This window comes from Carcharhinus amblyrhynchos, chromosome 6 (assembly GCF_965287045.1).
Source record: "Carcharhinus amblyrhynchos chromosome 6, sCarAmb.v2.hapA, whole genome shotgun sequence".
Lineage (NCBI taxonomy): Eukaryota > Metazoa > Chordata > Chondrichthyes > Carcharhiniformes > Carcharhinidae > Carcharhinus > Carcharhinus amblyrhynchos.
This window is the reverse complement of record NC_137329.1, coordinates 57435485-57461735: the sequence shown is the minus strand read 5'-3', so window position 1 is coordinate 57461735 and position 26251 is coordinate 57435485. Positions and strand designations below refer to the sequence as shown.

General features: G+C 39.0%; 1 protein-coding gene across 5 annotated transcripts in view; it reads left to right on the top strand.

The window, feature by feature from the left end:
- Positions 1-15314, top strand: part of phf21aa (PHD finger protein 21Aa) — a 351791-nt gene extending 336477 nt beyond the window's left edge. For all 5 annotated transcript variants that reach the window (XM_080190505.1, XM_080190507.1, XM_080190504.1 and 2 more), the window contains one exon: positions 6721-15314. In XM_080190505.1, coding sequence (XP_080046631.1) covers positions 6721-6939 — 219 coding nt within the window. In that variant the 3' untranslated portion in view covers positions 6940-15314. The remainder of the gene's footprint in view (positions 1-6720) is intronic.
- Positions 15315-26251: the final 10937 nt, after the last annotated feature.

Here is a 26251-nt window from a genome sequence, read left to right as displayed (position 1 = left end):
AATAGCCTATTCCTGCTCCTATCCTCTATGTTTCTATGTTTAACTTAATCAAGTTTCTCAAAGAAATGATAAAAGGCAAAGGCAGTGGACTTCACTAAAGCCTTTGGACAAGGTACCTCATGTTAGACTGCTGTGAAAGGTGAAGTCACATGGGATCAGAGGAGAGCTAGCTAAATGGATATAGAACTGGCTTGACCATAGAAGATAGAGGGTGGCAGTAGAGGAATGCTGTTCTGAATGGAAGGCTGCGACTAGAGGTGTTCCAAGGGGATCAGTTCTGGAACCTTTGTTGTTCATAGTATATATGTGATTTGGAGGAAATGTAGCTGGTCTGATTAGTAAGTTTGCAGATAGCACAAAAATTGGTGGAGTTGTGGATAATGAAGAGGATTGTCAGTGGATACAGCAAGATATTGACCGGTTGGAGACTTGGGCAGAGAAATGGCGGATGGAGTTTATTCCAGACAAGTGTGAGGTAATACATTTTGGAAGGTTGAATGCATGTAGGAATTATACAGTAAATGGCAGAACCCTTAGCAATGTTGATATGTCAATAGAGTAGTCAAGAAGGCATATAGCATGCTTGCCTTCATCGATCGGGGCATGGAAAATAAAAATTATAGGTCATGCTACAGCTGTACCGAACCTTCATTAAGCTTCATTTGAAACATTGTATACAATACTGGTTGCATGCTATCAAAAGGATGTGAATGCTTTGGAGAGGCTACAGAAGATGTTTACCAGGATGTTGCCTGGTCTGGAGGGTACTAGCTATGAGGAGAGTTTGGATAAACTCAGTCTGTTCTCACTGGAACAATGGAGCTTGAGGGGTGACCCTCAATGGAGGTTGAGGGGTGAGATTTACAAGATTATGAGTAGCATGGATGGAGTGTATAGTCAGTTGCTCTTTCCTAGGTAGAAAAGCCAAGTGTTAGGGGACGTTGGTTTAAAGTGCGTGGGGAAAAGTTTAGAGGAGATGTGTGAGGCTAGTTTTTTTACACAGAGGATGGTGAATGTCTGAAACGTGCCAACTGGGAAGGTAGTGGGAGTAGGCATGATAGTGGTATTTAAGGGGCATTTAGACAAATATATGAATGGGAGGATACAGACTCAAGTGCACACGGTTTTAGTTTAGACAGGCATCAAGATTGGCGCATGCTTGGAGGGCTGAAGGACCTGTTCTTCTGCTGTTCTGTTCATTATTCTTTGTGAACGTAGCCCAGTCCATCACGCAAATCAGTCTTCTATCCATTGATTCCATCTATACTTCCTGCTGTCTTGGAAAAGCAGCCTGCTTAATAAAGGATCCCTCACCCTCCAGATGTATTCTCTTCTCCCACTTTTTGTCAGGAAAAAAGATACAAAAGCCTGAGATTGCGCACTAACTGACTCGAGAACAGCTTCTTCCCTGCTGCCATCAGACTTTTGTATGGACATACTTTATCTTATGTAGATCTTTCTCTACACCCTAGTAATGACTGTAACACTATATCCTGCCCTTTCTCCTTTCCTCCTTCCCTGTGTACTCTAAGAACAGTATGCTTTGTATAGTGCGTGGTACTATTCACTGTATCCCAATACATGTGACAATAATGAATCAAATCAAGAACTGTGCCAAAAATTTACATTTTAATCAAAGGTTTTATTGTAAAGAATAAAACAAAACGCATCCTATTAACAACTCCATATCTTGTAAATACTTTAAATCCAAAAACTCAACAGACCACTTCATGTATTTTTATTTCCATCCAGTTGTTTCCCAAGCTTTACAGGATCTTGAGGGTTCCTTAGCTTCTACTGGCATCAAACCAACCTGTTCTACAGCTTTCATATAATCATTTTGACTCTCCTCATTTCCCTCCATTCTCTCAGATTTCTTTTGGGATTCTTCCATGAGCCAGGTGGCCCTCCAATTTTCTTAAAACTTCGTGATTGTGGACAGCTTAACTCAAGCATGGGCCTCACTGCACTCTTGCTTAGTGGCACCCTTTGCGTCTGATGGCTCTCAGCTACTGTCTACAGTTCCTGGCAGATTCTCAACTTGTCTCAAAGCTGCTTCCAGACTAACTAGTTTTGTCTTTCTGTTAGAAGTAAGAACATAAGAAATAGGAGCAGGAGTAGGCCATCTAGCCCTTCGAGCCTGCCCTGCCATTCAACAAGATCATGGCTGATCTGAGGTGGCTCAGTTCCACTTTCCCGCTTTCTCCCCATAACCCTTAATCCCCTTGCCTACCAAAAACCTATCTACCCGCGTCTTAAATATATTTAGTGAGGTAGCCTCCACCACTTCAACGGGCAGAGAATTCCAGAGATTCACCACCCTTTGAGTGAAGAAGTTCCTCCTCAACTCCGTTCTAAACTGCCCCCCCTTATCTTGAGGCTGTGCCCTCTAGTCCTGTTGTCCTTTCTGAGCGGGAAGAACTTCTCCACCTCTACCCTATCCATCCCTTTCATCATCTTATATGTCTCAATGAGATCTCCCCTCATCCTTCTAAAGAGTACAAGCCCAGTCTATTCAGCCTCTCCTCATAGCTCAACCCCCTCAACTCCGGTATCAGCCTAGTGAACCTCCTCTGCACTCCCTCCAAGGCCAAAATATCCTTGCGTAGGTGCGGCTGCCAAAATATCCTTGCGCAGGTGCGGCGACCAAAACTGCATACAGTACTCCAGCTGCGGCCTCACCAGTGCCCTGTACAGTTGCAGCAAGACCTCCCTACTTTTATATTCAATCCCCCTAAAAAAAAAAGTTTAATCTGAGAGATTAAAATTTTAAATTTAAAAAAACTCCCTGCAATCTATCCATGCCATGCCAATGTGCCACACCTGGGATGGTTGAGTGAAGGTTAAAGTCATTATCTCCAACTTTAGACCTTCCCTTAGTTACCAGTTGCTTTCAAACACTTCTTTGATCTGGAGAAATTTTTACCCCTTATTGAGACAGCTGCAGACTTGTTATCCCCGTCACAAACTCAGAGTGGTCACCCCTTCCGATTCCAATTCTGGCTTTATTAAATAAACATAAGTCACCTTTTCAATTGCAATTACACTAAATCAATTTCCCAACTTTCCAAACTAGATGTTTCCATTTATCTCAACACTCACAAAATTTTCAATACTCAAACTAAAAGTTATACTCCTAGAACTTACGGAGGGAGAGGAGTTTGTGAGATGTGTTTTGGAAGGGTCGCTAGAGCAGTATGTTACTAGCCCGACTAGGGGAGGGGCTATACTTGATTTAGTGTTGGGTAATGAGCCGGGGCAGGTGGGTGAGGTAGAGGTAGGCGAACGTGTGGCTAACAGTGACCACAAGTCCGTCTACTTTAGGTTAAAAATGGAAAGGGACGAGTGCCGGCCGAACGGGAGTGTGCTGAACTGGGGAAAGGCGAGCTATAGCAGGATTAGGAGGGAGCTGCAGGACACTGATTGGGAGGGACTGTTAGCTGGAAAGTCCACGGTTGGCAAGTGGGAGGCTTTTAAGGGCAAAATGAAATGGTTGCAGGGGAGGTATGTTCCGGTTAAGCAGAAGGATGGGAAAGGTAGGATTAGAGAGCCATGGATTACAGGGGGTATTGAAGACTTGGTCAGGAAGAAGAGGGAGGCGTATGTTAGGTTGAAACGACTGGGTACAGAGAGTGCGCTGGAGGAATATAGAGACAGTAGGAGGGAGCTAAAAAGGGGAATTAGAAGGGCAAAGAGAGGGCATGAAATGGCTTTGGCTGGTAGGATTAAGGAAAATCCAAAGGCATTTTATTCCTATATTAGAGGCAAGAGAGTAGTTAGAGGGAAAATTGGTCCTCTTAGGGACAGGAGTGGAGAGTTATGTATTGAGTCGGAGGGAATGGGGGAGATCCTGAATGAATACTTTGCATCGGTATTCACGAAGGAGAGGGGTTCGGAATCGTGCGGTCTCTTGAAGGGAGCTGAGGATCAGTTGCAGGAGGTGTCTATTACGAGGGAGGAAGTGCTAGGGCTTTTAGGTAGCGTAAGGACGGATAAAGCCCCGGGGCCTGATGGTATTTATCCCAGGCTGCTTAGGGAGGTGAAAGATGAAATTGCTGGGCCTCTGGCGCAAATCTTTGTCTCTTCTTTGGACACAGGTGAGGTCCCAGAGGACTGGAGGGTAGCAAATGTGGTACCGCTGTTCAAAAAAGGTAGTAGGGACAACCCTGGAAATTATAGACCGGTGAGTTTGACATCGGTGGTAGGGAAATTAATGGAAAAAATACTTAGGGGTAGGATGTATGAGCATTTGGAGCGTTGCGATCTGATTAGGGATACGCAACATGGCTTTGTTAGAGGGAGGTCTTGCCTTACGAATCTGGTGGAATTCTTTGAGGAGGTGACAAAAACGGTTGACGATGGGAGAGCTGTTGATGTCATCTATATGGATTTCAGTAAGGTGTTTGACAAAGTCCCTCATGGTAGGCTGGTAGAAAAGGTTAAGGCGCATGGGATACGAGGCCAGGTAGCTAGGTGGATTGAGAACTGGCTGGGTAATAGGAGACAGAGGGTAGTTGTGGAGGGGACCTTGTCGGGCTGGAGGCCAGTGACCAGTGGTGTGCCGCAGGGCTCAGTACTGGGACCTCTCCTCTTTGTAGTATACATAAATGACTTGGAAGAGAGCGTAGGTGGTGTGATCAGCAAGTTTGCTGATGACACCAAGATGGCAGGGTTGGCGGGTACTGAACTGGATTGTCAGGTGATACAACAGGATATAGATAGGTTGGTGCATTGGGCAGATAGGTGGCAGATGGAATTTAATCCTGACAAATGCGAGGTGATGCATTTTGGAAGGAATAATGCAGAGAGGAGCTATGTGATAAAAGGTAGACAGATTAGGAGTGTAGACATACAGAGGGACCTGGGAGTGCAGGTTCACAAATCCATGAAGGTTGCGTCACAAGTGGAGAAGGTTGTTAGGAAGACTTATGGATTGTTAGCTTTTATAAGAAGGGGTATAGAGTATAAAAGCTGCCGTCTAATGCTTCAGTTGTACAGAACGTTGGTTAGACCGCATTTGGAGTACTGCGTCCAGTTCTGGTCACCTTACTACCGGAAGGACGTGGAGTCTCTGGAAAGGGTGCAGAGGAGGTTTACCAGGATGTTGCCTGGCGTGGAGGGGCTGGGTTACGAGGAAAGGTTGGAGAAACTGGGTCTATTCTCCTTGGAAAGACGGAGATTGAGGGGGGACATGATAGAGGTATATAAGATACTGAAGGGAATAGATAGAGTTTAATAGTGAGAGACTGCTCCCTAGACTGGGTACAAACACGAGAGGTCATGATTTAAGGGTGAGGGGGGAGGGGTATAATTTGGAAGTGAGAGGAAGGTTCTTTACGCAGAGAGTTGTGGGGGTGTGGAACGCGCTACCGAGGAGGGTGGTGGAGGCAGGAACGTTGGACTCGTTTAAGGTTCAGTTAGATAGACACATGAGTGAAACGAGGATGGAGGGTTATGGTAGGGGCTATTAAATAAGGTTAGAACCTCGGGAGACACTGGAAAAGCAGGCATGTAAGATTAACGTTTTTGTCTTTTTATTCCGCAGGTGGAGGTCCACCTCGTGTCAAACGAGGGGCATGCACACGGTGGGTCGTGCGTGGGCTGCTCTTGGAAGTTCCGGGAGTGGCCTAGCACTTCGTGTAGGTGTGTGTGCTTGATCCTGGACCGGTAGACGGGCGCCGCAACAGCTCGGTGACTAGCACTGCTAGCTGTGCAGATACATGGATTTGGGCCTGTGTCTGTGGGAGTTTGCGCATTCTCCCTGTGGTTGCGTGGGTTTCCTCCGGGCGCTCCGGTTTCCTCCCACACCCCAAAGATGTGCTCTTAGGCTGATTGGTTTTACCAAATTGACACTATTCTCCCCTGAATCTGGCTAAGTTAGGGGTTCCATTCGTAGATATGCAGGGTAGAATAGGTGTGGGGTGATGCGGCGGCGCGGGCTCGTTGGGCCGAAGGGCCTGTTTCCCGTGCTGGATTGTTCTTTGTTCTTTGTTTAACATATAGAATCATAGTGCAGAAGGCGGCTATTTGGTCCATCGAGTCTGCACCAACAACAATCCAGACCCAGCCTTTCCCCATAACCCCACATACTTACCCTGCTAATCCTCCTAAAACTAGCAGGTATTTAACATAGCCAATCAACCCATCCAGCACGTCACAAGAAACATGAAATTACATATAATGAGATTAAATATGTAAATTCAGAAATGATTTAATTAAGCCTTAGTCTCATGAAAAAAATAACTACAGCATCTCATTAGTACATATCATCTCTCCAGTAAAGAACATCCCATTTTTTAAATTTTGTTATTACATTTGTATTTTCAAGTACTAGACAACGTCCTGATGAATTTGCACAGAATTGTCTATATTGCTGCAACATCCATTCTGCAGGATCAACCCCAAAGCTGCATACAGTTTTCTAGCTAATCTTGCTAAGTCTTCTAATGTCTTGTGAACCTTTACCACCAAATCCCTCTGCTCTTGTGTGGTAGCCAACTTTCTTCCATTCAAAGTATAATTATCACTTTTTTAATGAAATTAATAACCTCACATTTATTGCCAGTGAATTCCATCTGCCATAATTGGTGTCATTTTCAAAGACTGGTATGAGAGCTAATATGGAGTACCCCAAACCTAGATATTGGAATTGCAAGATTATATGGAGAATAGAAATGGAATTGAATTTTTTTTAAAGTAGTAAACTTTTCTTTTCTTTAGAAATGTATGGAGACCAAGAACACGTTACTTGCCCGGCAAAAAGATATGCAGTCCTCGTTGGAAAAAGTGAAACGGCTTATCCATCTGATCCAGGGTATACAACTCTCAAAAAATGCCACACTGACAGATGAGGCGATCAACAACCCCACAGACTGCGTGAACTCCCCCACCACTGCATCTTCGCCAGTGAACTGTGACAGTAACTCAGAGACCAAGTAGCTGAAAGAAAGGGCTGGATTCTGTAGAACTTGTAAACCTTTCTGGGAACAAAATTGTGACAGGCGGTTCCTGATTTGCCAATTTAAGGGGGATTCTGTGCTGGATTGTGTTCTTTTAGATCCATATTGGGAGTACCAGCTGGGCAAGAACCAGCGTCAAGCCAAGTGAAAATACCAGTGTGTGCCTGCTGCCACCAGTTTGGTTTTAAGTTTGTCTACTCTTCAGGGAAATAGGTAGAAAACAATGGCAGAAAATTAGTGAGCTGTCCTGGGCTTGAATTGCATTCTCACAATTCCCAAGTCCAGGATTATTTGAGCAGAATAGCAGACATTTAGACAATGCAACATGATGGAAAAAAAATGTGCAGAATTGAAAGGATCGGAGGCATGAGGACAGAGCGGTAGCAATCATTGACTGACTGAAGCTGTGAAGGTTGAATCAGAAGTACGGACAGAGACAGGTACATTGTGTAATGAACACAGCACAAAGTACAGAGATTCTCCTCTTATTTTAAATACAAAAAACAGAAATGTAGGTTTATTATTGGGATTGGTAGGCGGTGGCACCAAAACCATGCATGGCTTATGATGAAGAGTATTTCTTTTTTAATTTAAAAAAAAAGTAATGTGCTTGTTCATTGTGCAAGTAAGTTTTTCAGTGTCTTGGGCACTGGAAAGACATAAAAGGGACAGACTGAATTTGTCCTGAGATTTTTGGGTTTTTAAAGCTTAGGGAAATATTCAGGTCTTCCTAGTGTTACAGAAATTAGATCAAGTGAACTGTTGAGTGCTTTTATTTCCTAACGAGGTGATTTATAGAAAACAAAGTGTTAGAAATTGAGCAGATTCTGTATATATAAATATATATATATACACACAGACAAACACACACACATATATTAAAAATTGTGTATATATAAAAAGAAAAAAAACACAAATCTGTTATCGTCTGAACTGCCAAATGCTTCTATATTGAACCTGCAGGGAATGATCTTCAGTTTACTGGGGAATATACTGGAACAATTTTACAGTTCTTACTATTTCCATCTTTTCGAAAAGTGGATTGAAGGTCACAGGTAACAAGATCAGTTAAATAAAATGGTCATAGGTCATCAGTTGTGTAAAGAATGCAAAAGTCTGTTGTCTGTTGTGCAAGTACAGCCAGAATGGAAATTTATATTATCTTTGCATTAATATTTAATGTTGGTTGTACTTATCTCACATATCAGGTGTGCTTGCCTTTACATTTGGCACCAGGTGAAAATTTCAGCCATTTATACTTACATTTGTAATTATTAGCCAAACAATGTGCAGATGGAAGAGACTATTAATGATGGGTTTCTTCTAAATCAGTTATGCGGGGAATTTAATTTTCCTTATTGATGCCTGCCCAACTTTACAGTGGTACATATACAGAACAGGGCTTTGGCAAGGCCGTGAAGATAAGGAGGGATTCATCTAGATACAGTCACAATATTCTGTTGTTATTTAGTGATGGTCTTTTACAATGTTTTTAATCCAATTCTGGAACATAACTCATTAAAGATATTTTTAATAGAATTGATATTCAGCACAAGTGATTTAAAAAACAATCAGGCTAACAAAGAAAACTGTCTCAAAACCAAAAGCTGAAAGCTCTTTCAAAATTAGTTGACAACCAAATGACTGCTGGTGAGAACTGAAATAGTAATTTAAATAAATGAAAATGGTTGCAGAAACATTTCTGAATGTAAATCAAAATCTTTGTTTTTCTTTATTCTCTATCCCTTTGATATTGGTACTTCCCTTGATGCTCCCACATGCATTTTCACTCTCCCTTTTCTTTTCAACCAGGCAGTCCAGTATTGCAGGTATCTCATTGCTTTCTTAGGACTGTTCCAGTTCATCCATCAAGATGCCTAGTTAAGTAGGAAGCTAGAAACTGATATTCAAATTAAAGATTTGATACATCATGAATTTGTTTCAAAGTTGACTTTAAATATCTAGCAGTTGATAACTGCAATGAGCTGATAAAAATTTCTACTTAAGTTCGACCATAGCGCGTTTGTGTTGATGTTGTTTCCCTACTGATCTTGGTCTGTCCTCATCATGGATGTATCAAGATTAGCTCATCCCTGACCTGTTGCCAGAAGAAATGTCAAATATGCCATGTACCTTCCGTTCCTATGTTATAATCATATTTAGTAGTCCTGCATTACGATACCACTTTTTACAGCACAATTTTTGTATGTCAAATATATAGTAATAAACAGCTGGCCCTGAATTTAAGGCTATAAATTGATCAGCATGTTTTGCTAATGTTCTCAAACCATCTTTCATTAAAGTTATCTTCAGTAACCACTTGAGTCAATAGCTTTTGCAGCTCATTGTCAGCTCTTCACCACCTATTAATTTCAATTATCTCATTGTTGATCATTGAAGTAAACTAACTTTACAGTTATTTATTCATTCAGAATACTTTCCAGAAGCTTTCCAGATGACTTGTTTGGTAAAACTAATGTTTTAGTTCAGAGGTTTATGCTAAGTTAGTGAATGGTGCTAGAGAAATCGGTTGTTGAAGCCTGTGCTACAGTATTCGATACCTCTAAGGAAAGGAAAATCAGGTAATATTTCTGCCTTTTACTCACCAGTGTTTTCTCTTGGAAAGCATAACTGTGCAGGCATTAGAAACCTACAGACTATGGTTTGACTACAACGCCCTCCATAGTCATTCACTGCCTAGGCTAATGCGTAAGGATGCAACTTGCTTGGGTCAGTGGTACCTAATGATACTCTATGGAAAGGACTAGAGGTGTAAAATTGGAAAAGAACAATCATAATCATGTTCAGACCAAAAGTAGCAGAAAGCTGCATCTAAGGTTCTGGTTGAAATTTGTATATTTCAGAAAAATTTGTTTTGCTTTTGAGCAGTGATTTTTTTTTAACTTGTAAATATAACTCCCAGTCGTTGCAATTCAATCATGCTTAACAGTTTCTGTCAATGAACTTGCATTTGCTATGAAATGAAACTGGATCTGATACAACAGAAACAACTTGCATTCAGATATGGGAAATAGACAACTAATCCATCTGCTGCTATCAACCTAACCCCTCCCTCCTTGTTACCGTGTGCCTGTATAATGCACAGATCCTGCATCACTTGCGACAGGTAGTATCAGCAATGTTCAACATTTTTCATGAGGCTAAAGTATTGAATAAACAAGTTTGTTCATGAACATTAATCTCATTACCATCTTTTGCCTTGCAGCATCAATATTTTTGTCATATCTCTCTATCTTCCATCCTATCACAGAACTTTAACTTTGTTCTTTCCCCTTCACCACTTATTCCCATCTTACTTGCTTAAAGCTTATACATCTTTAACAAGTACAGATGAAATCTCATCAACCTGAACATTAGCTATTTCCCTCCTGACTGATGTTGCTTGATCTGTTGAGTGTTTCCAATATTGAATAGAATTGCTGAGAGAAGCAAGCAGTGCAAATGAAACATTGAACAGTCCAGTATAATATGAAATTTGTGGGGAAAAAAAATCATAATTAAACAAACCACTTGTACAAAATCCTATGATATCTTTCAGAAATTGAGGTAAAGGGATTTTTAGAGAAATTATTAATCAAGTCTTTTCAGCAACAGTTGCATACTTCGAAAGGCTGTTCACCAGAATTAAACAGTTGATTAATGAAACTTTTACAGCCTGTAAACAAACACGTAATATCACTTGAGGGTATTGCAGAGAACTGCAGACGTATGAACGAATATGTTGTAAACTCTCAACAGATCAGGCAACTTCTGTAGAAATAGGATTAATATTTCTGATTGCGAAACCCTTTGTCAGAACCAATTTTTGTTTTACGATGAAGACTGCAAAACTGGGAGCGGAGAATGGAAGTGAAATAGAATTATAATAAGGTAGTTGAGGGAATCGAAATAGTTGAAATTGTTAGCAGTTTATTCCTGCAGGTAGAGTTAGAGGGGTTGAGGAAAAGATAAGGTATGAGTCAGAGATGGACCAAAAGGGAAGGGATGGTGGAATTTAGAAGCAAAATGTATAAATCCAGCTCGGCAAGAATAGAGACTGCACCAGAAAAAGTCAAGGAAGGCACCGGAGTAGGATCGGAGTGAAAAATGTCAGGCATAGCTTGGGTTCTGGGCTCCCTTGGTAACATATTTCAGAGGAAGTGAGTGGAGTTAAAGGAAATGTTGTTCAGCATGACAAAAAGATCATAAGATTTGAAAAATTAACTCTACCTAGTGATGAGGCCAAGTTCTTCCAGCTTTTTCTGTTTTTATTTCAGATTTTCAGTCTCTAATATTTGTTTTGCTATGAGTTTGATACAAATTCACCCTACAGTATCTATTTGAACACATTCCCTAGTGCCGTATTTGAAGTGCATCTAACTTCATTGATTTTCAGGAACATCCCTCCTTCGGCTAACAGCCTGTCCAGCTGGGATGAATGAAGTGGCATTGTCAATCAGCACATTATCATGTCAAAATATTTTTTCCATTTCAAGCTTTTACTATGGCCATAAACAACACATAGCTCATCCAAACGAACATGGTGGTATTTAATGGCAGTGTTCACTTTATCTTATGTGATGTTTAATACTGTTTAGAAAGCAGTTAAAAAGCGGTTTCTTGAGTTCTGCTTCATTATTGCTGGTGAAAATTCCAATTGCATTTAATCTTAAATGAAAGCATGTTAGGATTCCTGTTCTGCCAACAATAAAGGTGCATCTTGCACTGCTTCTGTGTAACAAGGAATTGTGGTCAGTTTATACAGGAAGGGTTGTCCTAGATCACATAGGGACTACAACTATGCAGTGCCAATATAATGTTTCAGTATTCTTTAAGCATTAGTCACTGTGCAATGCTTTGTGACCATACTCTTTACTGTACAGGTAGAGAATCAGGTTATTCAACAGAATCAACAGAGAACCGGTATTCCTGTTCAGTATCTTCTTGTGTACGGTAATCTGGACTGTGTAATACTTTATCTGCATGTAACATGTCTTTTACAATTATGTTCTCAATATTAAGGTGCAAGATTACCTGGTTTGGGCTTTGTCTTGTGTGGAATTTGCAAATAACACAGCTATGCCACTAAACTTCACTAAAGACAACCATCTCCTATCCTCCCACCTGCCACTTTTCTAAAGAATGCATGAATATATTTGTTTCATTGTGTAATAGGTCCATTTTGGATAATTTTTCACCAATCAGGTTTGTTTTCCCCACCCACGTGGTAACCAGGTTCCCTGCAGTTCTCTTATCTAGATAACATAAATAGGGTATTTGTCACAACCCAACTAAAGTAGCAATGCCATCTGCCATAATGCCACAGTTAATCAATCCATTTCTGGAGTATATGGATCAATATTTCTTCCCAAATGGCATGACAATAAACTCTCAATGCCATACAGTATAGTAAGCAAAATATAACTGTACTACAGCATTTAGTAGAACCTGCTAACAGTATTAGATGGTTAACATTCCATACTTTCTCCATGTCATGAATAGGAGGTACATTACCTCTCTTTCTATTAGTGCATACAGAACCCTGTGCCTTATTTTAGAGACCAAAACATCTGGGGATCTCCAGGGTGTCTCAGCTGCATAACATATCAGGTATAACATATTTTCTTCTCTGCCTTTGTATCTCATCACAATGTATGGCATGGGTAAATGCACCAACATTGCTATTCTTATATCAACTAACCTTGAAATCGTTACAAAGAATGTACAGCACAGAAATTGGTCAATGTTGGTGTTTATCTTCTCACTGAATATCAGATAGTCATATTACCATAGCTCACCATTCCATTCCCCCTCTTGTACTTGACTAGCTTCCTCTTAAACGCATGTGTGCTGTTCACCTCATTTACTTCATGTGATGTGTTCCACATTCTAACTACTTAGTTAAAGAAGTTTCTTCCGAATTGGATATGTTAGTGGCTACCTGATGTTAATTCCTAGTTTTGGACTGCCTGTCAAGTGGCACCATTTTCTAAATGTCAACCCTATCTAATCCCTTCATTCTTTCAGACATCACTTACAGGCCTCTACCCCCTCTCCACCCCAAAGCCCCACGTTGTTCAATCTTTTCTGATAGTCATAGTGCAACAGTTCTAATGTAATCCTTGTAAATCCTTTTTTTGGCATTTTGGCCACACCTTTATCCATTTTACAATATGGAGATCAGAATTGTGCCCAATACTGAGTAATAAAACAAGCTCAAACTATTTCACACCATATAGTTTATCTGAGAAAGTAGCAACGTTTGATTTATCATTTTGCCTTTTCTGTGCAGGGAATACCTGATCTCGGTTTGCAAGTCTAAGGTATGTGTGTCTACTTCAATAGACATACTGTGCCATTTCTTAATGGGCAGGATAAAATTTCAGCATATCCATGTACCAGATTGGCTGATTAAGTATCCCAACCAGCCTACTTTTTTTTGCAGCTGATGTGTGCAAGTGGGTGGGCTTTTAAATTTTTTTTCATGGCTACTCATGCAGTAACTTAAGCTAACTTGTGCGTGGCCGACGCAGGAACCCTGCAGTTTTGAGAACGTTGATCCCAGCTAAGTACTATTACTCATTATAGTTTTTCATCCATGTAGCTAGACCTGCAGCTTGGCCTGTTATTGGTATTGTATTAACATAACTCACATGTTCTGGTGCATGGTTTTTTCTGACAATCTGTACACGGCTATCCTGGTCAGGAAAGTTTTCACTTGGGGCTTGTATCTAATATGTTGCACTCTTCAGAAGTTCCCCTTGGGATACTTCCTTGATTAATATTTAATAGCCTGTACATTCTAGTTTAACAATATCTGTTTAACAATTCAAATGTTGGGAACCCCATTGATTGTCATGACAATGCTTTTATAAAATAATAAACTCATAGTCCTGGAATTCCATTCCACATAAATTCCGGGTACTGTTGTCCAGTAGACATTATTGACTAGCCACAAATGTGGCCCCACAACTTTGTTTAGCGAAGTGCACTAATTTTAGCATGAAACATCTTTCATTCACACATGCTTTGCAGATGTATACGTACTTAGAAACATCTAACTCATTTCAGTAACCAAGGAAGTAAATCACCCACAACAATAAAAAAAATCCACTTTTAGTAATGCCATTTTCCTAACAAATGCATCTGCAATCATTAAGTATTAACATTACGTAACTATTGAGATTACATACCCAAAGACAATGTGGAGCTGTATGTGGCTATTGGCTAATTCTTTCATGGAAGGTGGATGCTGCTGGCTAGGGTTGCCCATCCATAATTTCCCTTGAGATGATGATGGTGAGCCACTTTCTTGAACCCTACCCTTGTGGGACCAACATGTTTGATTTAGGCGTCCTCAATTTAGATAAATGAAAAGACTGGAAGGATCTGGTTCTGCTATGTAATTGCTTTTTGCTGTGGTTACCTGCTGATGGCCCTAATTAACTAGGAAGATATGTAAAGAATGAAGTCTTGAACAAAGATTGTGGATGATTGCCTTTTGGGCGGAGGGGGGCATGGGGAGAGAGGGGTGCACTAGTAAAAGAAGAACAAATCTATTTCAAATTAACAATGATGTGCATGGTGTTGGATTTTATTTTGCAATCCTTTCAGTTGGGATCATTTTGATGTTTCTCTCATGTCATTGTAGTTTTCTAAAAATTAACTACTCATACCCAACTTCAAGCAATTGCTGAAGTCTATTGAGTTTGAACCCTGACAATTAGCTGGAAGATTGCCCAAAGATGTTTAATTGAGGAGTCCATAAAATTTTTCAGAGCTGGATCAATACTAGTGCAAGAGTTTATGATTCTGAAAGTAGCATCCTCTTTACGGTGGTCAGATAACCTGCTGACATTGGCTCACGTAAAAAATGCCCACTTGTGAAAATTACTGGTAGTCAGGTGCCTAATGGAACTATATGTCTATCTGAGTCAGTATTTTCTCAAGAAATGAAGCAGGCTTGGAAGTTATATTGGGTTACGGTGCAGATACGTGTACATTTTAGTCTTGTGCATGTGCATTGAAAGGTATATTTACCCCACTAATATTGTACTGGTATTTTACATTCAAAAATGTTACATTTACATGAGCTAGAAATCTGAACCTATCCATTTTACTCGAATGATTATAGAGGATAATGCAACAGTGATTCCTTCCAGCATGCCCTCTCCAGAGCATTGAAAATGTGGCTCTATTAATGATCTGTTTTTCATTCTTGCCCTTCTTGGGATTTTTGTTTTAGAAAATAAAATGTTATTTTTAGAACGTTATTTCTATCTGTTTTATGATGAGTAATGATGTGGAGATGCCAGCGATGGACTGGAGTAAACACCGTAAGAAGTCTCACAACACCAGGTTAAAGTCCAACAGTTTTATATGGTAGTAAACACCACTACCTTTCAGAACACTGTTCCTTTGTCAGGTGAGTGGAGAACTCTCCACTCACCTGACAAAGGAACAGCCTTCCGAAAGCTAGTAGCATTTATTACCAAATAAACCTGTTGGACTTCAGCTTGATGTTGTGAGACTTCTTATGATGAGTAACACAGCATTGGGCCAATGCCAGAGATGCACCAAGTTCTAATCTGAACCCCCAAACCAGGTTTTAATTACTTTTACAAACTTTTGTGGAGAATCAGTGAATAGCTTCGCTTTGGTTCGAAGATGGTGTACTCAGCAATGCAAGACTGAGAATTGCTATAGCAGACTCAGTAAGTCAAGTTCGGAGTATTCTAGATTGTAATTGACCACCCCCAATTAGTACATTAATGAGATCTAGAGATCTAGCCTTGTAATGAGATGACTGAGATTCCAAGCCCATTCTGCAGCAGGTAGAATAGTTTTGGATGGACAGGTAGTGGACAGTTTACTAATGATCTGTGCAGTTAAATTGCATGTTAAAAAAAGGAGAAAAATAAGGCATGACGATGAATCAGAATTAGTGAAATGTAAAAATGATGCACATATCACTAACATGGATTGGCAGCCAAACTCTGAGTGAGCAGAATTGCATTTGCTCTTGCACTGATCTGTTTCTCAGCAGGAAACATGACCATCAGTGATAAACATTAGAACTGTCCTATGGTTATTTAGAAACTCTTGGGTTCTTTCTTTCCAACCCACTTCCTAACTCTCTCTTTCTCTCACACTTAAAACCTAACTTCCCATACAGGCATTGAGTAATTTAAGCAGGTTATTTGTTTGCGGACTTAATCGCACACTATTCAGTGACACAGCCATTGTTCTTTATTGCTTTAAGGGATATGTTTGCACAGCAAACACAACTCTGAATATACACATTAATTTCTTGTAACTAGAGTTATGCACTCCATAGGTAGAGTGTTGATTACATTTTCCAGACTTGGAAATAAATTTTTCTTGCAACAAAACAATGCTTGCAGAGTGAGCAAAAAGGAGTTTGTAAACATTGATTTGTTTGTGAGTTTTCAAATTTGGGGGATCTCCTTGGTTTTAGAAACATCACACATGTATATATGAACATACATCTCTACTTTCCTGTCTGTCTCTGATAGCCTTTAACTCCCTGGTCAAGTAAGACACTATTTCACCCCGCCTCAAAAAATATTCAATGATCCTGCCTCCACTGCTCTAGAGAACAGAATTCCACAGACTAACACCCCATGAGAGAAAATAGGTTTCCTTATCTCCATCTTAAATGAGAGCCCTCTAATTGTTAAACTATGTCCCCTAGTTCCAGTCTGTCCTGTAAGTGAAAACATTCTCTGAGCATCTATCCTCAGTTCATCAGGCCCTTGTATGTTTCAATACAATGACTCAATAACTCCAGTAGATGCAGGTCTAACCTGTCCAACCTTTCCACATAAAATAACCCCATCGTCCCAAGAATCAGTGAGGTGAACCTTCTCTGAACTGCTAATACAATTATATTCTTCCCTAAATAAGAGATTAAATCTGTACACAGTACTCCAGATTTGGTTTACTAGAGCCTTGTACAACTGTAGCAAAATTTCCCTATGTTTATATTCCATTCCCCTAAAATAAACATCATTACTCCATTTACCTTCCTAATCACTTGCTGTATGTGCAGATTGACTTTTGTGATTCATGTATCAGGACACCCAGATCCCTGTGTACCACAATTCTAAGATCTCACTCCATTTAGATACGTTGCTTTTCTCTTCTTCCTGCAAAGTATCTGTACTCTCTTTTAACTTCCGAAGATTTTTTTAAACCAATCAAATGGGGATGAGCAGAAATAAATTTGTAAGATTGACTGGATAAATCACATTGATTGTAGCACTGCCACATTAACAATAACACTGTGATACAATGTATGTAAATCAAATCAGCACATTGTGGAAATCCAATCCAGAAGCAAATTAGATTAGGAGAGCCCTCCAAGTGTAGCTGGTGTTTGTCTATGCAGTGGGAATCACTTTTTGGAGGGTAATTAATTGCAGAGGAACAGTCTGGGAATGTGGGTAAGTGGAAGTAATAGGAATGTGAGTATAGGAGTCCCAAGTAAGCCATATAGCCCCTCGAGTAATGAAATTAAACTGTGTAAGATGAATGTGCTCTTTGTTGTCATGTTTTGCTGTCAAACATATCTTTCCCAATTTTTTTGCTATAATGCCTGATCCATCTGCCTGTCATTCATTAAACTCTGGAGTTCAGTAGAACAAGCATTTTATCAAATATACAATCATGGTGTTGCCTGAACCTTTGGCCAGTTTCCCTGATCTGAATCATTGAACCCTGCTGCAAGGGAAAATATGTCCATTCATTATTCCCACATGCTCATAGTATGATTTTGAAGGTTGCTTATTTATTATTTTTTAATATTATAATGTAACAGATTGATTTAGTTTGTATTTTTCACAAGTTTAACTGAATGAATGTGAAAATCCTGTTTATTTTCATGGCTATGATTGAGCTAAATATAACAACAGCATAGGTTCTGATAATATTTTTTAAATCTACAAAAATCATCTCTTTTCCAAACTCGGAGTCTGTTTTGAAGCTTGCTGATTGAATCTTGTTATAGAAAGCGTGTGTGTAACATTCTTTTTAACCAGTAAAACCTAATTGATTTATTTGCACTGGGAATCAGTGAGTGCCTTCTATAGAGGATTGCTATGCCCATTAAGGGAGATTCCCTTGGCTACACCACTGGTGCTCATTTAACAGACAAAAGTTTGATTTTTAACTGAATTTAGCTCTTGAGGAATCCCAAAAGTAGAAATTTAGCTTTTGGTTGAATCATCTATGAGAAGATGAAACCGGATTGGGGAGAGCTGTCTTTTGACTAACTAGACATTGTAAATGCTAATGGTATTTTAATCACCCTTCAAAGACTATAGCCACAATTTCAGCTGTCTTATTCTCCAGGTTGAGAATCAACAACACATGAAAGGGAGGGAGAAAAATATTTATATTGTTTCGTGTCAATAATGAGGGAAATATTGGTACATCAGACCAACTTATCATTTATCCTCTTTCCCCTCTCCCTCCCTCATCTGTACAGTGTGTGTGGTGTCTGTGTATTTTCTAATCTTGTAGCTGAGTGCTGCAAGCTGCTTCTAATAAAGTGTATATGGAGCTGGCGCTATACAGAACTAATGTTGCACTAATTAAATAATAAGATGTATGCTACATATCTTGCACATTATTTTCTCCTCCTGCTCTCCACATTTAGCAAAGCAAAACAATCCCACCTGCACTGTAAAATGAGCTGAAGTATGCAAATAAATCTCTTCAGTTATGATGAAAGAGGTGTTGTCCTGGATGCCACAATGCGTATCCAGTACTTTTTAAAAAGATACGTATATTTAAAACGTCCAAGAACTCTGGATCTATTTGCATACAGTTCACTAATTTTATTTTTTGTAATTTGAGGAATATAATTTACGTTGATTATAGCTTCCAATAATTCATGATGGATGGTATCTCAAACTTTTTAAAAAGGTTTAAAAAAGCGTAAGAGTAGAATAATCGATAACAACTCAGTGCAAGATCTAGCCATTAGAACATTTTATAAATTGCATCGCTGCATTATTGAACCATAGAATCTCTACGTTGCAGAAGGAAGCCGTTTGACCTTTTGAGTCTGCACTGACTCTCTGAAAGAGCATCCCACCCATGGTGCAGCACAAATGGGCTGCTTAGATTTTTAAAATTTCCAAACTGAGCATTCCTAAGTATGAATTGCATTGACCCAATATTTGGGCTGGTTTGTCAAGGGGTGAGAGTTTTAGCTTTAGATCACATGCCGTCAAGTAACCTCTACAATATTGACGAAGTGTTAAGAATGAACCAGGGTGTGGAGCTTGTAAGATTTTCCCCATGTCTAAGTTATGCATCAGTCACCAAAACTGGAGGCCGTGGACAATTTTGTAGCAAAAATTGCAGGTTGATAGAACAACTGAACCTTTGCCCAATCCTGCTTGTGATTGCATGTAAACCTGGAATCAGTTTTATTGCCCTAGCTTCATTGATCTTGTAATAAAGTTTGATCCTACATTAAGCACATGCTTGGATCAAGAATCCTCAGGACTTTTTTTTACCATTGACTGCAGGTATAGCCTTCAGAAAAAACCTTAGCAAAACCAATGTGTGCATATTGATTTATCTCCCTTGTGTGCATGTTTATTTGAGGTAGATTATTTCCTTATAAGAAAAGAAAACAAGTTGCATTGATACATGAATCCCCAATATTTGGAGAATACTAAAAAACAGGAATAGTTATAATGTATTTTGTGACAATTGTGGCTCTCTCAACATTAGCTGTACTAATATTTTGTTTAAGTCTGCTCATGTTGTAATATTTAACGATTGCCTCTATAACATTGCTTCAATCATGTGTTATTTCTGTTTAACTATTCCTAAAGTTCATTGATGATCCTGAATTCATAAATGGGTAATTCTGTAATAATGATTTGACACCTAGATTTAGAAGCACTGGCGAACATGTTTGAGGTTTTAGTCCCAATCTTTCTCTAATCTGTAACAATATTTTCCCTCTCCGTTGGGTAGTGCTCAAAGCACAAACCATGGTTACAGAGCAAAGTATGATGTGGAGATGCCAGATTGGGGTAGGCACGTTAAGAAGCCTCACGATACCAAGTTAAAGTCCAACAGGTTTATTTGGAATCATGAGCTTTCAGAGCTCTGCTCCTCCATCATTCACCTGATGAAGGAGCAGTGCTCTGAAAGCTCATGATTCTGAATAAACCTGTTGGACTTTAACCTGGTGTTGTGAGACTTGTTACTGGGAGTAAACTATGGCATCTTAGATGAGAGGAGGAATCAGTGCATCCTTGTCTATCTTTTTGCTTGTTATAGAGCAAGCCTGGTTAGACGGCAACTGTGAATCACATCTACTATGTAGCGGTGATCTTATTAATTTGCCCATTCAGCTGGAAATGAAATTATAATCTATTCAATCCTCGTTTTGATGAAACTCCTTACTACTAATTTAAATAGGTTGCCCTTCTTCAAAAATGTTCTCTACTGATAAAAAAATAACTTTAGCTACTATTGACCAATTAACTGGTGTCAACTTTTGCTACAATTTCTGTCACCAAATACATAGGAATTTCAAGAAATCATTAAAACCTTTTAAATTAAATGCTGTACAGTAGTCTTTTACTGGTAAAGAAGGTTTTAAAATACTATACAATAGCAAAATAGAGCAGATGTTGAAAATCTGAAATGACAGCAGAAAATACTCAGCATCTGCGGCAAATGAAACAAGTCAATGTTTTGGGTCAGCGACCCTTTTAGCAGAGCTCAGTCACAAGCCTGAATCATTGACTGTTTCTCTTTCTGCAGATGCTACCAGACCTGCTGAATATTCCTGGGAATTTCTGTTCTCATTTTAAAATCCAGCAATGTACCAATACATTGGTTCCTTGCCCTGCAGTAGTTAATGGTTAGCACAAAAAAAACTGACCCTGAATGAAAAAATATCTCTGCTTTTTATGTTTTTTTGAGGTTGACAGGGTAGGAAACATTGAAACAAATTATCTGTGACAGTATCAACAGTATGCTAAAGGATGTGACTGCTCATTTTGTCATAGTGCCCCGATATCTTGTCACATTTTCTGTTCTGCATTTGCTGTTGGTCTTGTTCTTTTAAACAAGAAAGCAAGTAAGTGGCAGCAGTCTAACTTTCTGTAAATTGGAATTGAGGTGAAACCAACATCAGTATTATAACTGTTTACTGTGTGTATGAGAGGGAGAGAAAAGCTGAACCTTTTGAAAGGTGTATAACTATGGTACATTATAATTTGCACATACTTGTTTCTTTTCAATTATAAATTATTTTGCCATCACTGGTATTTTTTCCTGTTCTTTGAGACTAGTAGGACAAAAGTTAAAATAGGCTTGTCTATGAATATTGTGTTGTCGATTCCTGCTGCTTGAAACAGCCATGCTCAAAGCTCAACCTGTGCTCCAAAGCAGGCAAAATAAAAAGCATTCCAACTTGTATGAAAGGAAGATCTTTGCTTTTAAAATTGCCATTACTGTTTTTGGAACCTGTCTTAAACAGTAAAAGGTATCTGAAAGCATCATTTACCTCTAAAGTTTAATCTGGAAATTATCAGCTCATTTGAGATTATATTTTTCACCATCCATTTCCCATTTTGTATATTTGGATAGAATAAAGTAGAGGGGAGTAAATAATTCTCAGGACTTTATAGGAAAGATTCAAGTCTGAAGCCTAAAGAACAAATGGATCAATACTGCATGACATGGGATGAATTATCTTACCCTATCTCACCAGAGTCAGCAACACTAAAGTTTTGTTTGCTACTGCAAGTGCTGAATTAGATAAAGATTAGGAGTTCCATGGATGCCTCGGGCTTACCTCACCCACGTGAGCAATTCTTGAGTCTGGACAATAAATATCAGCAGGTTATTTATACTTGGAAGAACCTGTCTTCTAATGTCTGCTTGAACATACTCGAATACACAAGGAAGCCTGTGCACACCATAATGCACAGATATGAGAAAGCATGTGCACACACACCCCAACACATATGCAGAAGTGAGAAAACCATGCACCGACACCCAGATACATGCACACCCTGACAAAACGTGAGTGTACACAGTGCACAGATATGAGACCATACATGCTGATAAGGGTACATGATAGGTCACACGTAAATAGATGTACATCATACATGCATGCAGACAGATGTATGAGCGTGCACACGTCTTGACACACATTCACATGCACCCAGATGCATGCAAACCGAAAACATGCAATGAGAATGCACACAGACAGGCACTCGTTTACACATCTGCATAACAAAACAAAAAGTTGTCACCACACAGCCAATGAAAACCAGAATCATCACTCTCCTTTTTTCCACTTGCTCTTTCTACCCAAAGGTGAATTGTAATGTATTTGTTACTACCCTGCACATGTCATAGATGCAACCTTGGACCTTTGTCTTTAAGGACCAAGTACCATACTAAACAGTTTACTTAATTCCTGAGTGCTTGTAATGGGGTTAGGGGGTGCTCTCTGTTGCCAGTTGTTCTATGGAACAAAAATACTGATGGTAATTAACTGCATGTGACCTGAGATAATTATATTATCCTTGAAATTATTCCTTTTAAATTATATCCTTTTAAAAGAAACACCTACTAATAGTTTTTGTTGAGAATGTACCATTACCAACAGTGAATGACCAAAAAAAATCCCCTATTCACATGGGACAAGATGAATCGTACTTTTATAAATAAATGTTTAACTGACCAATTTGCATGTTGTTGGTCAGTATATCTCCCTTTAATTTAAGAAGAGCACATCAAGTTAGAATTTAGTTAGTCATAAAAAACGGCAGCAGGAATCACTTTTTCACAGCCAGATATCCTTAAAGCAGTAGGTTGGAAAGTGTTGGTTCTGTTGGCTTATGGAGATCAGCCTCTAACAAAGTAACTAACTGTTTACGTTTGTTATATTTTAAAAATAGACACTTTTACCTCATATGCACAGTACCTTTACTCTCCTATTATTGTTTCTATATGAAAGGTGGGGGAACAAACAAAATGAAACAGGAAAACAAAATGAGCAAAAATGCTTTTGAGATTATTTGACTCATGCTTCCAGATTTAATGCAGATAATTAAAGGGGGAAGTGGCACCATACTATATCAATCTATTTAGGAGAGCAAAACAAACACTAGAACTGTTTGAATGTGCTGCAAATTATGTAAAATGTATCACAACACTGGTTTACTATCAGTGTTAATTTTATTGTAAAATAGTGGTGTTCAGCTTTTTGAAAATTGTATAGATCTTTTTGAGGTTGGTTTGATAGGACACAGCAAACCAAACAGACTTTTTTAATGTAATTGTTTTCTAATATTGTTTAAGATCCTGTGCTGAATAATTTTCATTTCTACATTTTCACCGACTGATTATTAGCCGTTTATGCCTCTTATTTACTCGCATTTCCCTTCTGTTTCAAAGCCATTGTGATTTTTAATTAGTGGTGTATCTAGACAATAGCTGTATGAAAAACAAAAAAGGACAAAAATTGAGATGCATCTGAAGCCTTTTGGATCAATTTGTATTTATTTTATTCTTTGCTAAGTAAAGATTGTACACATGATGCTTTTTGGACTGTTTTGACCATGTCTTTTTGTATGATGTAAGCCTGAACCAGCAGAAATATTTTTAGGATGACGTATTCTTTGTTTTTCTTATTTTTATTTTGTTTTTTCTCTGAGGAAATGGTGGCCAAAATAAATTTTACTGGAAATTATAACCCAGCACCAATTGTGCTCCTTTGTATAACATTTTTACTTGTGTTTGGGAAGATCTATGTTACATATTGACAATTATTGCTTTCCCTCTTCACATATGCCCAATGGGGGTATATCCCATTCTGCTAATGTGCATCAGAAATGCCTAAAGAGCAGTTAGTGTAGTACACTATTTGCTAACTTACGGATTTTATTGTTTGTAGGCAAATTATGTAATCAATTTTGTTAAATCCTGAAGATACCTTATATGTTAGCCTCCTGGTGGGTCAGAATTTATTCACTATCTTACCTTACTTTGCTTCTTTTCCCACTGCTGTTTTCCTCTCCTGATCATACATTTTTTTGGTTCCTATGAAAGGAAATTGGATAAAGGCTTGAAAAAGAAAAAAGTTGCTAAGCTATGGGGAAAGGGAGTGACTTTAATTGGATAGCTCTTTCAAAGAGCTAGCACTAGCATGATGGGCTGAATGGCTGCCTTCAGTGTTGTCATTCTATGATTCACTGTCCCTACATCTTTTCCAGCCCTCCTCTGCTTTTTCTCATCTTCCTTTCAGTTGGGACATGGTGCAGAGAGAAAAGAAGCCAACCTTGGCTACAAACTGCATTTGAAGTGGGGTAGGATGGAAAAGTTACATTTAGTTGACTCCTTTCCCATCCACTTAGGTGCTCATCTTTCACCTTCAATCAAGATGAAGGTGTCTCGGATCAGATTGTAGCAGCTGCACCATCGCTGGTGTTGATTCTATGATTCCAGTATTATAATCTGAAAAGATTGGGGAGCTTTAGAATATTAAGTTCATCATGACTTCCTCTTGGTCATCGCTATAATTATGGTACATTTGGTTACGATTTGTTCATGCAGATCGCAGAAAAAAATGGATCACTGACTCTTTTCAGAAGAGACAAGTAAATAATCCTGTAATCCACTTCCCTTTTCAGGCCCTTGTACACCAAATGTGCACATCATGGTTTATTTCTCAATCAATCAGAATTATGAAGCAATTTCTTTGTGATGACATAACTGTTAGATTTTATTATGTATTTTTCATTCTCCTTTAGGAAGCAGGTAGCTAATTTGTTTGCTAGAGTTGTTGATGAGCTACTGCCTGAGATGAGGAGCTAGTTGTTTTCATATTTATCTTAACCATGGTGTGAATGAGACTTCATCATATTTCACTTTGCCACTTCCGACAGAAAAGCTACAAGAGCAAGATGATCAATTGGAGACGAGTATATGTATGATATTAATTTATTTCTTTTAAATGATACGCAGATCTTTATAGAATCTTGGATGTACATGATTCAGTAATTTTTGCACACATCTGTGGAGATATAATAGCTCTCAGCATCTGTTGTGTAGAAAGGGCAAAATTGTCAGCCTGATGGATTCCCCTCTGCAGTCAATTATCCTGCAAACACACCCTGGGCTCCTACATGAATGATTGCTACTTCACCAAGGTACCAAAAGGACAACAGCAATCATTGGACTGTATGCAGAGCTAGGAGGCTTTTTCAGGAAAGAAATGAAAAAATGTACTTTTAGTGGAAATAGCACAGCTTTTTTAAGTTGCTCTCACTCGACCTGTATTTCTGAAGTGGCTACTGAATTGGCAAGCAGTCAACACTTGCTTTGCAATAAAATACCAGAGTACAGCAATTTGAACAGGATGCAAATGTTCTCACTCTGAGAAAAGCAAGTTAATGCAATTAAGGAAAGCTGATTTATAATATTAACTAACTATTAATATTATATTTGGGAGTGAAATGCCCTGCCTGCAGCAGTTGTGGACTCGCCAACTTTAAGGGCGTCCACATGGTCAGTGGATAGGCATATGGATAACATTGGAATAGTTTAGGTTAGAGGGTCATTAGATTGGTCGGTGCAACATCAAGGGCCGAAGGGCCTGTATTGTGCTGTAATGTTCTATGTTCTATTTAACAAAGCCTGTTTCCCATTTATTTGCTGTTTTAAAAATTTTGCTCACTCTTTCCCACATGCACACACACGCATACTCTTCCAGTAAGAAGCACTTTGAACTGTCATTTCAGTATGTTTTAAAAAATCACTGAACCAATCAACAACCTATCCAAGCAGATCAATAAAGCTGTCCTTAAAGAATGAAGATTAAAGTGGCCATGTTTTAAGACTATAATGTATAACAGCAGAGAGTGCCCCACTGTCAGCGCAGCTTGGTCAAATAGAGATACAAAGATTGAACCAAGTCCATTGATCAACTTCTTTCAATGACCCTCTACAAGCTATTTTAGACACCAGCCAAACTATTGTAAGCAATATTCTATTTGACTGTTTTCATCTATTATAACTATACATATATAACAATAGTGTAGTCTAGGCCTTTTCCTCCACCATTGAACATTCCTCTTCCTTTCATCAGTGATAGAACATAGAGCAGTACAGCACAACATCGGCCCTTGATGTTGTGCCAAGCTATGTCTGAACCCAAGATCAAGCTATCCCACTCCCGATCATTCTGGTGTGTTCCATGTGCCTATCCAATAACCGCTTGA